We start from the raw sequence: 24,867 nt of genomic DNA, 5'->3' as shown, positions 1-24,867 counted from the left end.
GATGATACATTTGCAATTTCAAAATTATGTGTAGACTGGATATTTACATGGTCAGGGATGAAAGAATACCAAGGGAAATGTGGCTGCATGCCATATTCAGAGCCATGTAAAAATTAAGTACATGTGGTCATTAGACTGCAAGGATTAGCATGCAGGGATGCATTTAATCATTTTGTTTGAGATTTCTATCCTGTGATACCAAGAGAATCCTTGAATATTTCTGCAGGAACTCTCTATCCAAAAGCACAATGAGAACCTCCCAGAAAAGGCTGCATTTTAGAAGAACTGACCACTTGGATTTTCTTTGCTTGATAATTTTCATGTATTAAACCTACCCAGTTATTTAGGCGAGAAGGAAAGAAACAAACAAAAAAACCCAACAGAAATGTTCAAAAAATCAAAATGTTTCATTTGAATGCTTTTAGTTTATGATTACCAGAAAACTATCCATAAACTGTTTGCAGATGGATAGAACAACATTTTCTGCTATATTTTCTGGTTCAAAGGTGTATCATAAACTGTTGGCACAGTGTTCTATTCAACCTTGTAACAGAAAAAAACAAATTGCCCTAAATACATAATCTACCTCCCAGCCCCAGCATTTGCTGTCCTTTTCTTAGAAAAAATCCCACTCTTGGTACCTTGAGGAGCTGGTGGTGTCAGTAACAAAGGTATGAGAGAGGTAACAGAGCTATAAAGCAACTCTCGGGCAGAAAAGAGAGGAAGAACACTCTTGGAGGCACTAAAGACTTTTACAAGTTTAAAGCATGTGTTTAACTGAAAGCTTAAAATGCACAGGCTCAATCAAGTGGCTGAACTTGTGCACTTGTAGCCCAGAAGACCAACCATATCCAAAAGAATCATGACCAACAGCTTGAGGAAGCCTACTCTCCCCACTCTTTTGAGACCCTACCTGCAGTGCTGCGTCCAGCTCTGGGGTCCCCAGCATAAGAAAGACACGGATCTGTTTGAACAAGTCCAGAGAAGGCCACAAAGATGCTCAGAGGGCTGGAGCACCTCTCCTGTGAAGGTGGGCTGAGAGACCCAGGGTTGCTCAGCCTGGAGAAGGTTCTGGGGTACCTTAGAGCAACCTTTCCAGTACCTCAAGGGAGCCTATGGAAACCTGGAGCAGACAGGACATATAGGAGTAATGATAGTGATAGGACATGGAGTAATGCCTTTAAACTGAAAGGCAGTAGGTTTAGATTAGATAATAGGAAGAAATTCTTTACTGTGAGGATGGTGAGACACTGGAAAAGGTTGCCCAGAGAAGCTGTTGCATGCTTGAAGTATTCAAGGTCAGGCTGGAAGGGGCTTTGAGCAGCCTGGTGTAGTGGAAAGTGTCCCTTACAGGGGGGACTGGAGCTAGATAATCCTTAAGGGTCCTTCCAACTGAAATCAATCTATGATTCTATTAATTTCCCTCATGTCCTTGCTTCTCCTATAAACTGGATTACTTTCAGTGTTAAAGTACAAATCTGAAAAAACCAAGGTCCTGTGTGCATACCATGGTGGTGGCACAAACAGTATATGTATTTCATTACTGTTTCAAGGATATTTGACTTTTCTGGTTAAAATACTGATTAGCTTTTATGTAGGCAGGATGTACACTTAGGTGTCTCCACCTCCTTGGGTCAGAAAACATCAGTGCCAAAAGGAGAAAAAACCTGAAAAAATAAATGTATCACCTTTAACTTCTCTTGTTTTTCACATCTATTGTTAGAAAGATATTCAGACTTCTATTGCTGCAGATTTTAAAAGGCTTAAAGTTCATTTGTGATTACCCTTTGACACTATGTTAACAAAGACACAAGTAAAAAGGAAATTTCTCAGCAATAACTGCCACTGGTTTTGGGTCATGCTATTCCTTGATCTGAAATAGGCAATGAAATGTGACTTTCAAACTATTTTTCATAACACTTCCTATTTCCTCTCTTCTGTCTTCCAGTAGTCTCAGAGATTTTCACAGTGATCCAAGATCACCAAAAAAAGACAACTAATGCCTTGTTTTAAACTTACTGTTATCTGCTGCATTCAGTACACAGGTGTACCAGGAGAAATTATAACACTTCATATTCCTTTTCAGGATTTGCAACTTTTGCATAAGAAATGAGTCTGAGAAAATGGGGAAAAATCCTATTTCTTAGTGTATTCTCTCATAAAGCCTCCTCTATTTTCATGTATTATTTGTTATTAGTAAATTATAAACCCTAGTCCAAGTACCTGATGATCATTGAAATGGAAATGCTCCACTAAACTTTTCCTTGTTTTAACTCCATTTCTGTTAAAAATGTATTGGTATAGAATGAGAGGAAAAAAATAATTACAAATGAAACATCCATATATTACTTGTGAAAACAGATGCAGAAAATGGTCTGGACTTGTACTATTATCAAGGGATTAACTTTATGTGCAGTTATCCTGCTTTATGTTTTAGCAAGTTTAGTTAGCATTAGTAATTTTGACTACAGTATGTGTAGATCAAGGTTTAATTGAGGGTAGACTTTACCAGCAAGATAAAGATCCAAAGGTCCTTATCAACCTTGAAAGAGCAGAGCAGATGAAACAAAAGAAATGGATATGGATAGACCTTTGCTCATAAATGTAAAGCTACATGAATCATTGAACTGCTGCCTATTCTCAGATATTGTTTTTCTATCCAGCTCTTCTCAATGTATTCTAAAAAGTTTCTTATTGCTTGTAGATATCAAATACAATTATTATGGAAATAATAAACTCCCTTTAAGCTTGTACCCTGAGTCAATGAACTTTAAAATGATGGCTTGTTACAAAGCCAACAAACATCACACAGGTACCTCCAGTAACCATATGAACACCATCTTTTTTTCTCTTACTGTTTTAACAGACACATGGAAAAAATAAGAGTAATACCAAGCCACTTGAATGGAAGTTCTTAATTTGAAACCATAGACATGTCATATAGTAAAGTCCTACAGGACAGCTTTGTGTCTTTTTTGCAGACATTCACACTGAGGATTATAAGGGGTTTAAGGTAGAACTTTCATATGCAGACTTCACACTGAAATTACTATTAACAACATTTGCCTCATTTTGAGAGATGCAAAATATCTTAACATACATTGCTGGGGATCTTCTGAAACCTCATCTGTGCATTACACCATTATGGACTGAAAAGTCCAAGGCACAGTAATAGCTCAACCTCCTCAAATATGTCACTGCAGCAGAGATCAGAATCACAGAAATCAGGGGGTTTTGTCTCAGTTCAATAGTCCTTTCACTCTACAGAAACTCATGTTGCAAAAAAGACAGCATGAAATATTGTGCCTTTTAACCATATTTACATTAATGTCTTCTAGATTTCACCTTAGCAAAATATCTGGTGTTGATTACTTCCCCAGTTAATTCTATATGTATTTTTCCCAGAAATTTTTTATATTGTCATATTAAACTCTTTTAAATACTCTTAGCACCAGACTGAAGCAACAACTAATGATGCCTTAAGGATTACTAAACTGTCTGTAACCACAATCTGAATGTTTTTTAGGACTTTGAAAACACTTTTCAAGCCTGAAAACAGCTACAGTAACTCTGCAGCATGTCCACTCTTGCATTAGATTGAATTGCGATAAATCATTATTTATAGGTGTTGGTTACAGCTACATTGCCAAGATGCAAATGTATTTCATACTTCAAGAAGGTACTCAGTCTCTCCCTCTTGTTAAATTAAAAATAATAATAAAAAAACAAAAAACCAAAACCAGCCTATCATTCCCAAACTCTTTGCAATTACTTTTAGTGTTGGCTGAAGAAACTGTTTTCAGAGAGTTCACTGATAAACCTGTTAAGTAATTTATAATTTATGATAAACTTGAAAACAAAATATTATTTTGGAAATTTAAAACCAGTCTTCCTGAAAAATAAACTTATTAATGATTTTCAGAAGCTCAAAGCTCTCTCCATAATTAGCAATTTAGAAGTTTATATATCTTTTAAAAAAGGTTATAATAAGTGTGCTTGCTCTAGCACACTGCTAGAATGTGCTGATTCTATCATCTCTATGGACAGATACAATTCCATAGATGAGTTCTTTTCAAGAGAGATCATTCTCACGGTTGAGAGAGCTACTTTACTACTCAGCTAATTTTAATGTCATTATTTTGTTCACTGTTACTAAGGAAGCAGTTTTCCAAATGCTGAAAGCTGATTTCAAGTGTCTGCAGTCACGCATTTCTTTTTCACCTCTTGTTGGCACTCTTTCCCTTCCTTATGCTATAACTGTGCTTGAGAGCAAAATACTTGGCTGAGGAGAAGGCAAGATTTCAATTTCTGACAGCAGCAGCACAGACCTCCACTGCTCTTGACTGCAATCAAGATCAGGCTCTTGTACATCAAGTGTTGTTAATTGCAAAATAGAGGAATCAAGTGTAATTACACTAGGGATTCCAAGGTCATCAATTTGAACATCAGCAACTGAAGGGACTTTTGCAATAGCATCCCTCTCACGTTACTGTATTTTATGTTGACTCTATGTTTAAAAACAAACCAAATTTTGCACACATAGCAGTGGAACATTATACAATGTTTACACCACATTCTTTCCCTTATCTCAGGCAACCTTGCTTCTGGGAAAGAAAGATCTGGGGTGAAATTTCTTTGTACTGCTCTGCTGGAGCCACTATCTCCTTTCTTCACGAGTGGGTCTTGCAACAGATATGTATGGTGGGTATAGGACCACCTCTCTCCCATATGCACAACCACCACCATATACACTGTCATTTCACGACTCTGTCCTTCTAGTTCTTCCACTCCTCCTTCCCTTCTACAGTTGCCAAAGACTGCTTAGAATGACAAAGAGCAAGTGAAAGAAAAAGAGGTGAGTAGAAAGGGAATACTGTTAGCTCACTGTCTCAAATGTGGTTTTGTATATTTAAATTCAACAGGAGTGCTAAAATAACAGCATTTTTATATTTTATACGTTTCCTGTGAAAACACAGAATAAAGCAAATGACCTAGCTTAAGCTTGAAGACCATGTTTCATGCTTCTTCTTAAACACATTTTTATAACTTACAATTCCTTCCAACTATCTATGCAAATGAAATAAAGTAGCATTTTAGTTCATCCCATTCCAAATATCCTTGAGGGAGATGGAAAAGAGGAGTCTGTGCAATGTTAAAATCAAACTATAAGTTAACAGGGAGCATAATATTGCTTATGCATAAGGTATCATCATTAACAAAAGGTAAAAACGTTGCTGTAACTTTTTTACCACTCATTTCTCTGTCCTTTCCTAGAGCTTTGCCTTCTCAGATTTTTAGCTATAAGAGAGCTATTGTAATCTGGCTGAAAGCAGAACGAGATATGTGTTATCGATAAACATAAGAAATAAAAACATTACACACCTGAATATCCACTGACTACACAAACTCAAGCACACGCAGAAAAAAAAAAGACCTAACCAGTGCTGAAACAGAAATAGCGTCCAAAAATCTCAGGCCACTATGATCTTTAGGTATGGTGAATAGGGAAAAAAAGGCACGGAGCAACAGCCACTACAGAATTTTTCTGTTTGTGACTTTATCTTAAACCTCTCTAAAGGCATTGGGATTTGGAATGTACTTCCCTTTGATGTAGCACTATGTAAAGGAAACAAGTGTCTCCTCTGTTCAGCTCTTTGGCACATAAATCACAGCAGCAGGAAGACTGTTCAAGGGACAGGCACCATGACTGTCCGTTTGTCTAATGCTAAATTGCTTCAGGCAAAAATTTGCTGTCAACAAATATCACGTTTATAGGAAACAAAAACACTCAAAAATACTCACAGCTTTGGTTTGGCAAGCACAGGTGGTGGCTCCTTTGTGGGTGAAAGCAAGACAGCTGGAGGTGGGATGGATTTATCACCATTTGGCTTGCTGTTAATCATTCCATTTACTCCATGAAGAGGATGAATGCCATTTGATTTTTCCTCAGACGAATTGAGCTGTTGTTGAAGGTCTATCACACCAGGTCTCAACTCAGTGTTGTTTGTTTGGTGAGTATCTGTAAGTTTCTTGGGAGGAAGCTCAAGAGAGCTAATTTCAACTGGAGGAATTTCAACTGGTGAGAAATGATGGAAATCATCACTAGAGCATTCCAAGTTGGCTAAAAGAAATCAAAAAGAATGTCTCTTCAACGAGTCATAGACAAAGTACATGGTAAATACAAAGTGTATTTTCAGTTTTTTAAAAGCAAAATATCTTTGGTTTTATAAAGGTATTTTTCTAGTCTTCCTGTTGATAATTTATGCTGAATTAGATTCATGGGTGGCTATTTATTTTCTGAGTGTGCCTCATGCAAAAGGCACAACTAGAAACCTTAGGGACCTCTCTCAATCTATTTCAGGAATCAAGGCACTAACTGAGATTGACAACTATGGACAACAACAGCTAAAACAGGACTTCCTCTTCCTGGAGTTTCAGGATCACTGAGGAACAAATAATTTAAAAATGCTGAAGAATGCATGTATACACAGCAAGTTTGCAATGGCAGCTGGGTTAGTGCATCCCACGACAATATATATGGAAACAAAACTAAACATATGTCACGGTGTTTTATTTTACAGAAGGCCATCTCTAGTAGCATAGTTTCATCTCTTTAATTTTGCCTCTGCTGCCATCTAGTCTTGAACCCTAATGTTTAAGATATGCCAGGCTTGTGGCAGAACTTCAAAAATATATTTCATATTAATAAAAATATTAAACCAGGAAATGAACATAAGAAACACTAGGTCTGCTTTATATGAATGCACTGAGGTTGACAAACCCCATGTCTTACAACAGCCATTTTCCACAAAGAAAGCAGACTGGCAACTTCACAGGTAAATTAATTATGTAAGATTTATGACTAAAAGCTCCTCTTTGTCACATACCTGAGCAGACAGTTAGTTGTGCACTGCTTGTTACTGAACCATGTTCATTTGTTGCTGTGCAGGTGAAAATTCCTGAATCTTCAGGAAAAGTTTCTGCTATTACAAGTGTACATATCTCTTCTGGAAACAAACAGAAAAAATAAAGTGCATCATAAACAATTTAAAGGACCATGTAGTGTTATTTACACTGTATGTTAAAAAGACACCAGAAAGTAGACTTTTACGAAGAAATACTGTGAGAACTGCAGAAGAACTTCCAACATAAATGGCTTTAAGGAAAATCATTTTGCATCTGAAAGAAGTAAATTCATCAAGCTGTTTTCAAAACCAGCTTGAATAGTAATGTTGCAGTTACAAGTCTGTGCAGTCATTTTACCTACTCAACGTTTTCTTAATGCAGGATAGTACTGATTAATACAAATGAACATAATGGTTTCCAGAAACAATTATCTTTGCAAGCGCTTTTTGTGTCTGTAAATAATACCATCAGTAAAATGTCGCATAATTCTTTCTTTCTTTCTCTGATTTTTTTTTCTGTATTTAATGCAACATTCAGATCAAATCCCATTTCCAGTAAAACTAGAAAACATTTTATCACCACTTCCAATTAGCTCTTCTAACCACTATACTAACCAGACTTAAAAACTCCAGATGCATAAATATTCCCCTTATGCAGAGTTTGGGAAAATAATTTCTGTCTCTGTCTGCACAGCAGTGAGAATGGATGCATTAAAAATATAATAAAAAACAGTACCCCCAAACCTCTTCAGAATGCTGTGATAGATATATTCTGCAGCCATTTTAAATTTGTTCATTCTACTTTGATAAGCCATGGTATAGGCTTTGATTATACCAGGATTTCTGTTAGAAAATTTGTGTGAAGTATATTTGGTTGGGTTTTACAGTAACTTTTACAAAATCAATTTTATCCATTTATAATGGGCACACTTAACTGTTTAGGCATATTTTTCCAGTTTCTTTTAAGTCACTTTATTTTATCTCTACTTGTAATGGTACTGGTTTTTTAAAGATGTCACAGTACAGATAATTTAAATAATCCTACTATTTACACAACATACAGATACATACAGATAAATTTTTATACCTGGACAATGCTACATTGCTGGTCTCCTTAATTAAGACTTAATTAAGACTTAATTCAGACTTTCTTTGTCTTTGCTGATTTTTTAGTCTCAAAACCAAAGCAGGGAAGTTTTATAATGTTCAGTTGAATTTAAAAAAATAGAAAAATGCACTTTGCAATATGGACACTTACAATCCCATATATTATCACAAAATCAGCTAATAAAAGCATAATGTAAAATGAGGAAAAGCACTTTAGAATCTAATAACTTCCATATGAAAATTATTCTGTAGAAGAGGTTTGGTAAGGTCAACTTCACTTCTTATAGTTCAAATAGGAAAACATTTTCAAATAGTGGTTGTTTGGTTTTTTTCTTCCCCTTTGGAATGACAGACCTCTCTCTCATTTAGACAGTTAACAAAAAAGTTTTGATTTTTTTCCAGTTATAAATGACAATGTATTCAAAAGTTTCCTGTACTGGAAATGGGCTAAAAATGAATGACTGACTAAATATTTGGCTCAGAGTTGGTTTTCAGACAGCAGAACATGCCTTTTTTTTGGCATCGCAAACCAGTCAGTCATTCTGTGTAGCTGCAAGAGTCATGTCTGGTAACACTGTAGCACGTTGGATCTTATCTAACACAGATGAAGATTAATGACTCATGAAAGGTCTTATCAGGAAAGTAATGGGTAACACAAGCTAGTTTTTGAACTACTGAGATCAGCTTTTTTTAGAGCCTTGGTGTGTCATAAGCAGTTGAAGCTGTATTGTTAACCACACGTGCGTACTCCTGGACTGAACTGACCCTGGGGATGTAATCTTATACAGGCAGCATTCTAGTTTCCTGTTCATTTAACAGCAGAATGCTGAAAGCTGGTCTTTCAGGACTGCAAAAGAAGATCATTCCACCAGGCTGAGAACTGCTCTCTGAATGAGGTCAAAGGCAATATAAAACACAGCACCCTGCAGAAGTCCTATTTTTCAAAGACCGGAGCTAATTAATGCATAACATTCTTCCAGCTTTTTAAGTGTGCAAAATGATCACATGAGAAGATCTTCACTTTTCAGTGACAAAAGAATTCCAATGAATTCTACAATGATGTGCTTTGCTTACTGACGAGGTATGTTTTAAAATTATATATGGTAGATTGCAGCAATCTTTGTAAAAAAATTCAAAGTAAATTAATGATGAAAATAATAAGAGATTAAAATTTAGTCTTTTCAACCAGACAAACAAACTGCAACACATTTGTGATCAATCATAAGAAAACTGGCTAAACTGAAAACATGAAAATCCTAAGAACAAATCAAAAGGCAGCATGGGCAAAAAGCACATGTGAACAACACATTGCTATCTTCTTTATCGATTTTCCTCCTCCAAGCCAAGAATCACTCACCCCTTGCTAAAAGGCTTACTACTGTGGAACACATAGAAATGAAATACTAATTTGGCAAAAGAAAGGTTCTTTCAAGATTTCCATAGCATGCTCTGGATATACTCAGTGTTCTGAGTATTTTTCTACCTTTACATCCTGACTTATGTAATTATTTTACTTTCTGGTACTGTGCTAAGCAGAATCAGAAGATTTTAGGGAAATAATGTCTGTTCTACTTCCTGGCGTTCATCAGCTGACAAATAACTTCATCACAGAAATGTGTTCCAGAAAGCAGCTCTGAAATGCTGTTCTCAGGGCCTTAAAACATATTTAACACTTGACTAAATGAATACAAAAGCATTTTGTTCACTGAAACATGTAAAATGCTTAGGCATGCAAGTACTTGACTGTTTTGTCAGTTATTTAGAAAGAACGATTACATTTTACACAGCAATTCTTTCCCTTTATGGCTCATGAGTCCATTAGGAAGAATAAACTTTGGTAAGAGAGAAAACTGTTGCATTTTAACAATTTTATTACTGGCAATGTGTTTACTTCAGAATGTTTCTCTGTATTACATTAAAGGTAGAGCAGTTCTTTTATCTGCAACTTCATCTCTGAATGTGACCATTAACTGCCCCCACTGTAATGCACACACAGCTAGGGAAATAAGTACAGTCCCTTGCTGGTAGCTGTTCATTCCCATGCAACAAACAGATCAATTTCCAGAGCTGTAAGTTCAAAGCCATAAGTTTTCAGATACACAGGGACAGTGGGAAGTCACAGTTGTGGTTTCCTGGTAAAAATCCAACAAAACAGAACCCTGCCAACTTGTGTCTTGTTCTCCTTCACGTTCCACAAGTGTTTAACTCCAGTTAAACTCAAAGCAATAGGCCCACCAGGTTATATATAAGTATCTCATATATACAAGTATCTCATATATCTCAAAAGATGCACAGATACCTATATGAGATACTTATATATAAGTATCTCATATAGGTATCTGTGCGTCTTTTATAGAAAGAGAATAGAGAAGAGTGAAAATAGAGAAGAATATTGCAGAGTAGCCTAATAAACAGTAGTATAGCAGACCTGTAGCTTGCAATAACAAAACAAAAAATGTATTCAATTTGCCTGTTTCTGATGATCGCCATCCCATACACCTTTATCCAGTCAGACAGCTGTTCTAGCTTATTTAATAAGCTTTATGTCACTCAAGGAATGAAGAGTAAAATTTTTAGAAGATGCAAAAAACTGACTATGTTTGAAGATAACTCAAACAGCACCTATAAAACACTGATAAGAAAACTGAACAACAGCAAATGTGATTGTGAGCAATAAAATGCAGTTTTAGGGTGGAGAGCCTAGGTTACACAATATCTAATCAATAACCAAGATGTCTGCTATCTAGCCAGATTGGGTTAAATAAATGGGAACACTGCTATGGCAAAAAAACTTTAGCCCCCTAAACATTGTTCAGGTTTGAGGAGAAATTAATCCATTTATCACCGTCAAGGAAAAGTTTATGCTAAAGCTTACTCTAAGGCAGTTATGATACTGTAGATGCCCAAGCCACTTTGAAGTTAAGTTAGGTATAACTATGAATATTAATGCACTCCAAAAAGATTTAAATGTTTACAGTTGGAGAGGAATGACAGTGGTGGAGTTTTTTTAATCACATAGTACAAAACAGATCAGTTGTTTACTTTGAATTTGGAAGCATCAACAAGCAAGGATAGTTGTAGCAGTCAGACTTCAGATGAGGTGACTGACAGGGACAGAATTCTGTAGGTATCTTGGGAGCACAGAGTACAATTGAAAATTTAATTGACGAGCAATAATATGCAAATTGATCAGACCACCTTGAATGAAGGGGAATTTTAGCCTATTTTCAGTTTTTCTCTTAATCTGACTTCTTGAAATATGGCTCATAGAAGATTTCTCTCTCCAAGCCCTTGTTTGTTTCTCAGCAGTGAAAGAAGACAGATCCTTAGTCGTAATTCTCTTGTTTTCTCTAAAGAGTGCAAGGATCTCACATGCATACTAACCTACCAAACCTTCTATGTTTTGAATTTCATCAGCTACCAGAAAGGTGATTTTCTTGGTGCAGGGAAGCAGTATGGATTTCTGTAACATTTGCCATGTATTTTCAGTTTCAAATGTTATGTAGAAATAGGAGGGAATTTCTAAAGGAGATACTTAGAGTGGAGACTGGAACACAACAGTAAAACAGGAAACAAGAAAGCACAATCCAAGAGAAGTGATGACTATCTTTTGAGATGTGTTTTGTGAACATACACAGTATTGTGCTTAGGAAAAAAAAGCATGTATATGTGGCAATTCCCTGGCAACTTAAGCAAAATTACTTCATACACTTTTTCTTCTTACATGCTGTTAGACAATTGTTCTAATGTAATTCAATACAGTTTGTGGCTGTCTCCAGACAGCTGAGTAATGGTCAAAATATCAACAGCTGGCAAGTGATTCCATGGGATTTTTCATTCTCAGGCAGCCTGTTTTTGAAGGATTCAATCAGTATAAAGTCAAAATATCCAAGAAAGAAGTACAGAACAGGTAATTTGACAAACTGCGATGTTGGCTTTGAGTAATCTGACTAGCTATTAAATCACAAAGCAATCTGGAGGGATTTGCAATGCAAACTGATTTCTGTCTAGACAGAAAAAGGAGTGCAAAACACATTAGAGTAGATAGAGTGTAACAAAAAAAAAGTAGCCAAAAAACCCCCTTTGCTTCCTAATTTCTTACCTGTGTGAGTTCATTGAATATATTTCCTTTAAATCATTAGTACTGACCTATCAAAGGACAACCAATGTTATTATTGAGTGCTATAGTGTTTATTGATGGTTGGATTTTGGTTGACAACCAGCAATTAAAGTCATACTACAACTTGTTACAATATATGTAAAATTCCATGGATGTTTTACACTTCAAAAAATTTTTAGAAAACATGTCCATCTTTCAAAATTCTGAATACTTATCTAGCATATGCACATTTCCATGTCAATCTTGCATATGTATTAACCATATGCATTGAATAGCAGTTATGTGTTTGCTCATGAAAAATTTCCTCTGAAGGCATTGTTTAGTCTGGCTTCTAAGAGTTTAAATTACATCACAAACCAGTGCTGCATCTATTACATTTCTGATACCCATATCCAGCTTCCTGTTGTACAAATTTTAAGATTTTTCATGACATCCTAAAACCCAGTGTTACTTATTACTAGGGGTACTACTAATATACAAAACATTGCTCATTATTTATGCCAAAAGGAAATATTTACATTTTGCCCAAACTTTATTTACATTCCCTATGCACGCACAGTGCCAATTCCTCACAAATAAGCCAGTAAATGTACTGCCATTAATTTCTGTAGTGTGTAAGACACTGCACTTTTAGGATACTACATTATTTAATAGGGCTTAGTAGGAAAAAATAACTGTACAATTCTTAAGGGATAGTATAGTACTTAGCTCCATGATTCCAGGGAAAACAAAAGACCAAACTGAAATTCTTTCACAGAACGAAAGCACAGGAAGGTGCTCATAAATACATATTGCATAATTACAAGCAGGAAAAAAGAAATAATCCAACAACAAACCAGCCAGACTGCAGTCAGGCATTCACTACTGTTATGTCTATAAAACTGCAACAATACAGATACCAAAACTGTTCTGAGATGTCTTCCTATTTTTGTCTTGTCAACTCTCTTGAGAATAGTATGAGATACCTCAACATTAAATAACTTTTCTCTACTTGAGAAGGCTCAAGAAATACACCTTTCATGTAAGAATGCATTCCCTAGTACCCTTTAGAAGACTTCAGGTATCTTCTCTCAGGGTCAGCAAGCTCCCCAGAAATGGGAAGGAGAATGTTCAGCACTTTCAAAATGATTGTGCAGGTAAGTGAGGGGGCTGGCAAACTGATGATCTCTTTGGACTCAGAATCTCACCTTCTGTTTCCTATTTCAGGCAGCACTTAAGAAAGCAAGTTAATAGTTTCATGAGCTAATACCAACATACTTACTTCTTCCATAGCAATAACTGTCAGAGAGGCTACACAAACCTTGCAACTAACAATATGAAAATTAGTTTGTGAAAAACATCTTCTAGCACTCAACTATTCACACAAAGGAAACCTTTTCTTTCTAGGAAAAAAGTGCTTCTCCTTTCTACTAGATGATGCTGCATTCCTACTCTAAAATATTTGGTTCATCTAGCATTATACACATTAGGTTTATTAAAGAGGGCGAAAGGGTAAAATAAAATACCAAAACTAAACAAACATTCATGACTATGAGTTTTGACAGAAGAGTCTTAAATTGGATATAAAAACTCTAAGATAGGCTGGTAAATTTATACTTTGGAGAAACTTTTGTGTAAAATTTCACTCCTTTCAGGTACTATCTATCATTTTTAAGGACAAATTGAACACAGTTCAAGTGATTTTTTAGGAAAGAAGCTCCTAGTAAGAATGAACCAGATATGATTCTGATAATGTTGATAGATTAAATCTAGAAAAGATTTTGGTATTTTTACAGGAGAAATGTTCCTCTGAGAAGGGGAAAAAAGTCAACCTATTAAGATATAAAGAAAACAGCTAAACTGGGAAACTCATTCTGTAATATGTACTACAGGAAAATATTCTAAGATATAGAATTAAACTTATTTCAACACAAATGTATTATCTTTTATTTATTTTCATATCCAAAGGCTTGATATGATATTGAAACTCTCTTCAAATTGTTTTCTATCCTAACTTACAATACTTAAACCCTAAAGTTTGTGTTATGACTATAAAATACTAATAGTCCATTGCTAGCACTTGGACATATTTTAATTCCTCATTAGAGGTTATTTGGTTTTCCAATACTCTTTTTTCCTTTGTATGGCTCACATTTCCAGCCTCCACAAATGAAATCATTCAGTCACACATATTCAGGGCATCAGCTAATACTAGAGCTGATGATGTTGCACACCATGAATAACAGTATTAACTGTTAGGATAGAGCATGCACACCTGTATGTGTGTGCAGCCTATATATGTATAATGGACATGAGGCAAAATAGGTATATAACAATTTCGTGAAGTAGCAAGAAAATTATGAATAGCTGACAAAGAAAAGATTTTTCCCTCTTTCCTTCCTCTCATTTCCATGAAAATTAAAGAAAGTTGCACTTTTCCTAGCCTGTATCCTCATAGTCACAGTGCTACTTTACAAATATCTCTCAGCTGCTAGGTCTGTCCTGCCATCAATTCAACCCCTCAGAGTTAATGCATCCCCCCACTGATAGCATCCTTCAGAGACACTCTTTGGAAATACTCAGATCTAAGATAGAAAACTTTTCTGTTTTTTTCAGTGTCATAATTAAAACTCTCTCCGAATTCAAGAATATTCAAGCACAACTGGCCACACTCTTAAAGCAAAGTTCAGACTGTATTGCTGTCTTCTCTTCTACATGTTTGAGCTAGAAACATTAAAAAAACATTCTCAGTCTTTCAGCATCCACTTACTATTCAAGAACTTCCCTCCAGTATATAATGATGTATAATGGGAAAATGAAGCAGACAGAGAAAACCTGCAGCTGGAAGAACACTTTTTACTTGTTGAAATCTAGGACTTTTATCTTGTGAATAGGCTAGAAAAATTGAGTCAGTGCCTTTTTTGCCTTTTTTTTTTTTTTTTTTAGGATCAGGTTTTACTTGTGTTTAAGACACATCACATCTGCCAAGCTGGATTGGTAAAACTAGCACTTAGTGGTCGGGTGTTATGTAATTCTTATGAGTACCATTTGGGTAATGGAATTTTGTGGGACTTGTCCTTTTTCCCTCAGTAGCAAGCAAACCATTTACTCCCCTTGCTGGTCTAAATGGAATTTACTGTTTAACTAATAAAGGAATTGATGTAAAGGACAGAGTACAGTATGGGAGGTGTGATAAAGCAGCATTGTCTTTAAGGGGGTTTCAGTTTACTGCTGTTCAGCAGAAACACTTTTCTATTTATGGCTTCAGTACAAACTCAAAGAGCTAGTGAATCAAGAGATTATTTTTTCATATGATTCTTACCAGGTTCAGTTGCAGATCGTGGCTCTGCATATCACATCACAAGGAAGGAAAACAAACAAGAAAAATTTGTTAGAGATTACATTAATAAATACCAGTGTACTGAATGAACATATTATACTGAAATACTGTAAATAAGTAGAGAATCTGTACAGACATTACAAAATCAGCAATATTTAAATTGTTTGTCAGTAGCAGCAGTTCAGTTATTACTTCTAGCCATTAGCACTGAAATGGGAAGAGGAAAGGACTCTGTCCAAAACTGAATCCTGACAGACTAATTTCACAATCTTTTTCCATTCTGTATTAAAAACAGCCACTTCAGATTATTGCCTGAGCTGATTTTGGCTGAGTGCAGCTGTGCCAGACATGCTAGAACTTCAAGATGAACTGGAGCCAAAGGCAGCCAAGTGGGATGCCACAATTGTGTGGCATCACATCACCAATGTGTTTTTCCTCAGCCCCTTTGGCAGCAAAGTGCAGGCCAAGTTGGCTTTCACTTGGAATGGTGTCCACTACATCTGGAATTGACTGAGGTGAAGACAGCCAGAATCTCTTGTTGCTAGCTGGGCTAGAAACAAGGAGAGGAGTTAATTGTAATATTAAATCCAATGTTAGGGTCCAGTGGGAGCATGGGTGAAGATCATAATGGCAATACTCTTAAATTGTTGTAACCTCTGATTTGAGTTGCATGTTATAGGAATTCCTGTACCAGGAACAATGTGAAACAATTGAGCAGAAGCCCTCACAAGAAGCAGTGCAAGGGCAGTGATGACCTGGCCTGGGCTGGCTTTGGTGCTTGGTAAGTCCATGCAACACACCACCTCTCCTGTTCTGAGTATCATTGCAACAGATGGAGCCCAAAGACATGGACTAACTGAACTCAAAGTAGGTTTTGTGAAATTTTACAGGGATGATGCATAGACTAAGGGAATGCTATCTGTGTACTAGACCAAAGGATGAGAAATGGTGGTGCATGAGCATCTCTTGGCTAGTATGGGACCTGAGCATGACATAAATGGTATGGAATAAGGGAGTGGAAAATGTCCTGGGTTTAAGTGGGGTAGAGTTAATTTTCTTCACGGTAGTTGGTATTGGGCCATGTTTAAGATCTGTGCTTAAAACAGTGTTGGTAATACAGAGACTTTTTTATAAAGGCCTTTTCTGCTACTTTTATCTTGCTGATAGTGAGGAGGTTGAGATGCACAAAGAATTGGGAGGGAACACAGCCAGGACAAGTAAACTGCAGTGATCAAAGTGATATTCCAAACCATATGACATTATGCTCAGCATATAGATCTGGTTGAAGAAGGAGGAAGGGGTAACATTCAGAGTTAGTCAACATTCTTCCCAAACAACTTACAGGTAATGGAACCTTTCTTTCCTCAGAATAGCTAAACACCTGCCTGCCCATGGGAAGGGGTGAAAAGATTCCTTGTTTTGCTTTGCTTCTGAGACTTTTGCTTTCCCTATTAAACTGTATGTCAACCCATGAGTTCTCTCACTCTTACTTTCCAATTCACTTTCCCAGTACACTGGGAGAGAATGAATGAGGATCTGTGTGGTCCTCAACTGCTGGCTGAAGTTAAACCATGACATTGCCTTACTTTTTTGGAGAATTCTGAAGTCTGGAGAATCTTGAATTTCAATGCCCTGTCGAAACCACTTAACGTGAATGGGAGGGGGTCCTCTAACCCTGCATTCCAATACTACGACTTGGCCTTCAGATGCTGTGGCATTTTGTAGCTCCTGAAATGTAAACATCACAATTAAAATATACCAGAAGCACTTTACATTGTTAACAATAGTATTTTCTTCCCTTTGTAATTCAACTTTATTGTGTCATTACATTTTTGCAATAGACATTTTCTTTCATTCTGATTGAATTTAATATGTCTATATAGTTAAAAATTATTGTATAAGTTATTTACAAATACATTCTTAAAAAAGACCACAGACTGGAAAAGTGCAGAAGTATTTAATTGCTCAAATTAACACAAGCAGATCACTGTAGTTTGAGCTTTCAATTTTTGTTCTTCCACAAATTGAAATGAAAATTCTGGAACTATTGGTTGACTTAAGCCTGGAGCTGCTTTTCATCTGAGCCATATGTAACAAACGAAGAAAAATTAGATGACACCAATATGATTAGGATATATTAACTAGAGTATGGATAGCTTCTGAGACAGTACTCTGGCTGTAATAAATCATTGTACACACATGAAAAATTTTGGAAGAGACTAGATCTTTAATGAAGAGCTGCAACCAGAGGGAAACACAATATTTTAAGTAACAGAACTGACAGATGATAGCCACTATTTTTACCTTTGTTGTCTATCCCAATATTATAAATCAAGGAGTCCTTTTTACTCTGCAGTGGCTGTCTTATTTCCTTTGCAATTTATTGACAAAGTTTTAGACCTCACTACAGCAAAGCACTTGAAGTTAGGTCTAAGCTCAGAGTTATTCTAGTTTATATTCACAGATCTCTAGATAATCAAATACATAAGAATTTTGTTACATGGAAACCTGAACATCTTTGAGCTGTTCCCTGAACTTTGCATGGGGAGAAATTTATGTCAGGACACTGGATTAAGTTTATATTTTATTGTTCGTTTCTGGATTGTTTTCTTGTTTAATTAGTTTCTTTGGTTTGGTATGTCCCAGCTGTATTAAGCAGCTCAAATTCTTCAATAAAGAATTTCAGGGACAAGAGATATGAGCATTAGGAAGAAACAGCAGAATTTTGATTGCTTTGGTAGTCTCTGGATGTGGGATGGACTTCTATTTCCCACTCTTACCTGGAAATTGCCTGCCTCCCAACCATGCAGTAACCACATTCTCTAATCTCCTGCACCTCCACTATTCACCCTCTTGTGACACCTGCAGTATGGGTGCAGAATTAAGAGGGACAGAATCAGACCTTTCTAGACATGAGACAGGAATATGCTGGAGCCAAGCTAGACAGCTGTAGAGAGCAGGGCTTACTCTTACTCTTATCTCCAGGCAAAACTATTTGCTGTCCATATTAATTTTTAATCAAATGTTTTCCTGAAGTAATAACCAGAAATGCTTCATTTTGGCTTCAGCAAGTAGTGATTAAATAATAATTACTACTATGGAAATCATTGTTTGAGGCAAATTGAAATAATATTTTCAACTGAAGCTGTATTTTATAGATAGGGAAGCATGCCATCCTTTTTTTGCTGCTACCTAATTCCTGGTTCTTAAGTTTGATTTGGGATGACCATGAAGATAAATATTGACTTAAGTAATTACCTGAGAAATACTGAATAGAATTTTCTGAATAGAAACTTCTCTTCTAAAAAGTATGATCAGCAGAAGAAAGGATTGGCTCTTGTACTAAGCAGTGGTGAGGCAGCACCTCGAATCCCATGCTGAGTTTTGGCCCCTCAGGAAAAACATTGAAGTGCTGGAGCATGTCCAAAGAAGAGCAACAAAGCTAGTAAAGGGTTTAGAGCATAAATCCTATGAGAAGCAGCTGAGAGAACTGGTGTTGTTTAGTCATGAGAAACAGAGGCTTGGGGGATGTAATTGCTCTCCAGGAATTTGTAATGAAGTGGGGGTTGGGGTCTTCTCAAAAGTAACACACAATTGGACAATAGGAAATGGCCTGAAGGTGTGACAAGGAGGTTTAGATTGGATATTGGAAAAATTGTTCAGAGAAAGGGTTGCCAAGTACTGGCTACCCAGGGAAGCCACCATGCATGGAGGTATTTAAAAGCCGTGTAGATGTGGCACTTATCAACATGGTTTAGCAGTGGGCTTAGTCGTGCTGGGTTGATGGTTGGGCTTGATGATCTTAAAGGTCTTTCCCAACCTAAGTAGTTCTATGATTTTTAAATTACAATTTTTTTTCTAAATCAGAGTTTAAAAGCCTGTGTTATTTGTTCTTATCAGTGGATAAATTATTGTGAATGAAGCTTTGTCAAGACTATTATTAGTAATTAGTACTTACCTTGCTATATTTTACAAAGATTTATCAATGGAGAGCAGTCACAGCCATAAGAAAACTCATACAGAATATTAATTTTAATCCACTAGTAGAATGCATAAGAACTTAACTGTTGCAGTAGAAAAGTATTTTCTTAGGAAGTCATTGATACTGAAAAGCTTGAACTTGATCAAGCCTTCTTGCATTAGGATACATAATTTTGGTATTTTCTTTTGGACTACAAGAGTATGATATAAAAATCATGATGGATAAAACATACCTTTGTAAAAATAGGTGCAGAATAGATAGGCTTGGATCCATCCAGATGGTGCAGGTATGAAGTAGGGCTTTGAGCCTGCAAAGCAATGCAAGAAAGCTGTGAAATGGAAAGAATACTAGTTTCAATATACGGCCCCCGTGTATATGCAAAAATGCAAACTCTCACATGTGCAATCTTATTGTTCTTTCTACCATACTTCTTGGAAAACATCACTATTTCACATCTGTTATATTCTGAAATCAAAACGCATGCTTGAGGGCTTCTGTACTTCCAATAAGAATTTTGTGTCCAATTGTCTTTGCCTGAACGTATTTTGAGGATTTGACTCCTGTTAATAGATTCAAGTATATCTTTTGCACTGAAGCATTTTTGCTTCTCCTGCTCCTACATCCTTTCACTGATGCAGTGATAAATAAATCCAGGTGCCTCAAAGATTATCAAGGTTAGCTCAAGGAAGGGAAAAGAAGTTACCATGTATAGGATGACAGAGATTTTAATTTTGTTTGTATTTTACGATTTACATGTAAACATGTAAAGTTAGCTACAGTGGTATTAAAGACTTAGTACAAATGAATGAACATGATTTTCTATATTTAACATTTAGATAGTAAAATTTCTTTTTCTCTAAAGGGCCCAAAGAAATGTCAGCAATATTAAATTTGATAACAAAATTTAAAACTTTTGCTATAAAATATTGCAGGCATTCATTTGTAGTACATTCTTTTAGGACTTGAACAAGTCACTATTAAGTGATAAACTCTGTAATTTTCATCATCACTAGATCTGTCTGCTGCTTAAATGCTATGTTACATGTTGTGTAAGAATCCATACGTATATTTACTTTTATGTCCCATTCAGTGGATAAATACTTAATTTTTAAAAACCGTAATTCTTAACATAGTAATGCAAGTTTATAGTTTAACAATATGATTCCTCAAAGTGACAGTTTTTCAGACATTGTAAATCTTGGAAGAAAATCTGAAGTTTTCTTCAGATTTTTACTTTTTTAAAAATTGTCTAAAAATACCTGCTGACTGGGCATGGAGATAGGTTGAATTACAGCTGTGGTCACTCCTGATTTTGGTGTAGAAGATCCTATTGTCAAAGAAACAGAAGTGGTTTTCTTTTGGGCCCTGAAAAATAGAAACCCAGGAAGCATTTTATAGGATCTGAAATGAGAATGTGTTAGTTTTTCATACATAAGCCACCTTGTACTTTCTACATATTTAAATATGTTATTATCAACTGAAAAGATCAACATGACTGCTTAAGATCAAGATGGATGAATGAAGCTTGAGTAGAACACAACCTTTGGCTAATTTGCACTTCCTCACACAATAAAAAGTACTGATTTAAGATGAAACTAATTTTTTTTCTTTAATTGTAGTCCTCTACATATTTTTTTTGGAGGCACTGGATTGAGTGACTACAAATGAAAACTTGGTTAACTTGAGTTTACTTTTGAATATGAAAAGTTGGCATCAACAAATATGTTGTCAGAGTGAGGCCAGCCTTCTCTGACAGAACAAGCAAATTAATACGATTTACAGTTATTATACTACACATTTATATCACATGAGAGAAACAAAAAAGACAAGGCATACACAAGCGTACCCCAGATGCTTGTTCGGATTGTAAAACCAAAGATTTTCCAGTATCCCTTATTAAGAACATTTACACAATATTGGTAATGCTTTACATACTTACTGTGGCATAGCTCCAGATTTTAACTGGAAAATTAAACTTTCAGTCTCTGAATCTGTAGAACTGGCACCTGGAAAAGAAAGTTTTTTCAATAATCGCATATATTTTTATTGATTTATTTAATGTTTAAATTCCAAAGTAAAAACTATGATACTTTTGCATTTCACTTCAAGAATTGAGAACCCTCTGTAACAAACTATGGCAGTTTTTTTATCTGATAAAGACTGAACTATGTACTTTAGACAGTTACAGAAATCATAACCATGCCAATTTAATTGCACACTGCTTTCCCTGGGCTCCTAGCTGTCTCCCTTCATATTGAGACAAATATGGCCAAGACAGAAAAGAAAAAAATGCTGAGTACTATTGCTTTACGGGAAATGTATAATTTTATTTACTTAAATTTTAAATTTGAAGCTTAAGCAAACATATGGCTTATACAGATAACAAATCTTCAAACTTAAGTAAGAGCAACTCAGTGTACCAAGACATTTTCAGACTAAACTTGCTGCCCATGATGTCCACATTTCAGACTATTTACATTAACCTACACATAACATTTATTCTCTGCTATTTCTTGCCAGTGGAAGTCTTGATATAATGTATGTGTTTGGCAATACCCCGAGCTTACTTAAAGAAAAAAATATGAAAGCACTTATTCCCTTTGTCCTAATTTTTCCTAACAACAGATACTTCACACATTTATTCTAGACATTTATGCAGTACATATTATTCCTCAAGGAATTTGTGCATATATATGGATAGCTGTATGTTTAATGCAAACCATAAGCATTTCATAATCAATATGCACAGTATAGCATAGACAGATTCCAATGTAACAATGCTGGGACTAAAACACCCAAGTACCCTATTGATTTACAAAGTTTATGCTGTAAAAGAAATCAAAGCAATAAGTAGTATAGAACAGATGAGAAGAGAGAAGCAAATGTCCAGTCATCAAAGTAGGTCTACATGAAAGGATTTCTTAAGAACGCAGAACAACCAGGTCTTGCATGGCTGGGCCTGCTGCACAAAAGAGAGTATGACACATCAGTGTCATCAAGTCTATTAATGTACAAAGCACTGCTTGTGTGACAACCTGTTTTCCTTAAAAATGACAGGGGATGAGCCTTATGACTTGTACAAGTCTTTCTCTTTCAAAGTAACGTGTTATAAAACTTCAAGATAGGACTTCCATATAGCAAGACTGGCAGATGTCAGAGAATGAATTCTTTTATTCATCTTTTACTGTTGCTCCGGTCCCTATAACCTCACACAGCAGTATGCATTTGTACTACACCTGAGTAATTCTGAAATCATGATTACTATTGTAAAGAAAACTCCTACTAGAATCTCTATGATTCAGAAAGGTCTTGGGGATTTTGCTATTATATCCCAATGGCATATTAAAAAGTTCTGAGAATAGAGAGCATAATGAAATAAATCCTATAAAGGCTATGTAATGATTTAGCTAATTAAGAGCAAAAAGGGTTTTTTTTTGTTTAATAAAAATCTATTTAATAATTTTAGTGTGTCACTATTTAGACTTCTTGTGACTATTTCTTATGTTAATTTATTTTATGCTTTCAAGTGACCATTTAAATTAACTTTAATGAGTTACAAAAGGTAAAAGAATATGTAGTACCTAATTTTTTGGGAGATGTATGAAATAAAATAAAAATTGGTATTCAGTTAAGATAATCTTGCCTGAAATACAGTCCTCTACTAAAAGATAACTTAATAATTTTACTCATGGTCATCATTAAATTTTCTCAGAGAAAATAATACTTGAGTTATTACTAATTTTGCAGTCAGGAAATATTTTGACAATAACTAGCAGCTGTTTGTGGACAAAACCAATATGACTGACCTTAATCTGACTTAAAATCAGTATGCTAAAGATAATGGATTATAGTACATTTACACATGACTAAAGATGACACTAAAGACGAATCATTTTGGGCAGCCAGATATACTTGCAGAGGGAGGCAGATATGTCAAAACTGAGATGGGGATTACTGCTACCAGGAAAATCATTATTACTATCACTAGTCAAAACTTGAACTAGTGATTTACAAAAGTACAGCTTATAATGATTTGCCAAAGTTTTTGTTGGTTCCTCCTATTTCATTCTTTATCTCTTTTCTGCCCTAAATAAATAGCAATCTATTCAGTGATTCCTGATACATTTATAGAAATATCTGAATTAATATTATTTGATGTTAAAAATGTGTTTGTTAAAGAAAAGCAGAGGAATACCATAAAATTATCACCATACTGAATGTAATGTTAAGATAAAGAACCAAAAGTGAACTTCAGCTTAATTATCTTTTCTTATATGCATCAAGTATTTTATTATTTTATCTCTTACCTTCAATGAATATTTCAGCTGATGTGCTATCTGAACCAAAAGAATTTGAAGCCAGACAAGTATAGCGCCCAGTGTCGTCTTCAAAGGCTTCTACTATAATTAGTGAATGAAGTCCTCCACTTTCAGAATGGATCTGAATGTCAGGGGAATTCTGGAGCTCTTTTCCTTCACAGAACCATCTGCAGCCCACACACACGTAGAAAGACAAAGACAAAAAGAATATAAAGGATTGGTTCAGGCTCATCGCACACAAGAAGACATTACACTCTGCTGCAAAAATCTAAATTGCTACTGAAATCAGCACATGGTGCTTTGAAGTGTTTAACAAAGAAAGTATTTCACAAAGAAATGACTTGTTAGAATAAACTTTGTTTAAAAGGTAGGGAGACATATCTGAATACAAATAAAATTGTACACAACACACCCACATTTTAAAACTATCTCCTGTCCTGTTTTGGTAAATGAGTTTTTCCTGCATAACTTGTGTATTGGCTTGTTTTGACCACAGTCTAATCCATTTTGATATAATTTATCACTCCCATCTACCTAAGGTGCCTCCTCAGCAAGTTCACTGATGACACAAAGCTGGGAGAGGTGGCCAATCCCCCAGAGGGCTGTGCAGCTCTTCAGAGGGACCTTGTCAGGTTGGAGAGATGGGCAGAGAGGAACCAGCTGAAATTCAGCAAAGGCAGATGCAGATTCCCACACCTGGGGAGGAATAATCATGTATCAGTATGGGCTGGAGGCTGGTGGACACCCAGCTGTCCAAGAGCCAGCAGGGTCCTGGTGGCCAAGAGGCCAATGGTGTCCTGGGGTGCATTAGGAAGAACATTCCAGCTGGTCAAGGGAGGTGATCTTGCACATCTACTCAGCCCTGGTGAGGCCTCGCCTGGAGTGCTGTGTCCAGCTCTGGGCTCCTCAGGACAAGAGAGACATGGAGCTTCTGGAGCTCCTGTTGAGAGGGCAACAAAGATAATTAAGAGACTGGAGCATCTCTTATATAAGAATAGGAGATGGGCCTGGTCAGCCTGGAGAAGAGACAACTGAGATGGGACATCATGAATGTATAGAAATATCTGAAGGGAGGGTAACAAAAGGACAGATACAGCTTCTACTCAGTGGTGTCA

General features: G+C 35.9%; 1 protein-coding gene across 5 annotated transcripts in view; it reads right to left on the bottom strand.

The window, feature by feature from the left end:
* The window catches only part of PALLD (palladin, cytoskeletal associated protein), a 187,677-nt gene that overhangs the window by 102,708 nt on the left and 60,102 nt on the right, over positions 1 to 24,867 (bottom strand). For 2 of the 5 annotated variants that reach the window (XM_066548254.1, XM_066548257.1), the window contains exons 3-10: positions 23,741 to 23,919; positions 21,373 to 21,439; positions 20,693 to 20,798; positions 19,666 to 19,761; positions 17,038 to 17,179; positions 15,434 to 15,457; positions 6,888 to 7,007; positions 5,803 to 6,121 (exon numbers count right to left, since the gene is read on the bottom strand). In XM_066548254.1, the coding sequence (XP_066404351.1) occupies positions 5,803 to 6,121; positions 6,888 to 7,007; positions 15,434 to 15,457; positions 17,038 to 17,179; positions 19,666 to 19,761; positions 20,693 to 20,798; positions 21,373 to 21,439; positions 23,741 to 23,919 (1,053 nt within the window). The remainder of the gene's footprint in view (positions 1 to 5,802; positions 6,122 to 6,887; positions 7,008 to 15,433; positions 15,458 to 17,037; positions 17,180 to 19,665; positions 19,762 to 20,692; positions 20,799 to 21,372; positions 21,440 to 23,740; positions 23,920 to 24,867) is intronic. The other 3 variants (XM_066548256.1, XM_066548258.1, XM_066548255.1) reach the window with 2 other exon arrangements.

The sequence above is a fragment of the Molothrus aeneus genome, chromosome 4 (genome assembly GCF_037042795.1).
Source record: "Molothrus aeneus isolate 106 chromosome 4, BPBGC_Maene_1.0, whole genome shotgun sequence".
NCBI classification, from domain to species: domain Eukaryota; kingdom Metazoa; phylum Chordata; class Aves; order Passeriformes; family Icteridae; genus Molothrus; species Molothrus aeneus.
Note: the sequence above shows the minus strand (reverse complement) of the source record. Positions and strands in the feature narration are given on the sequence as shown.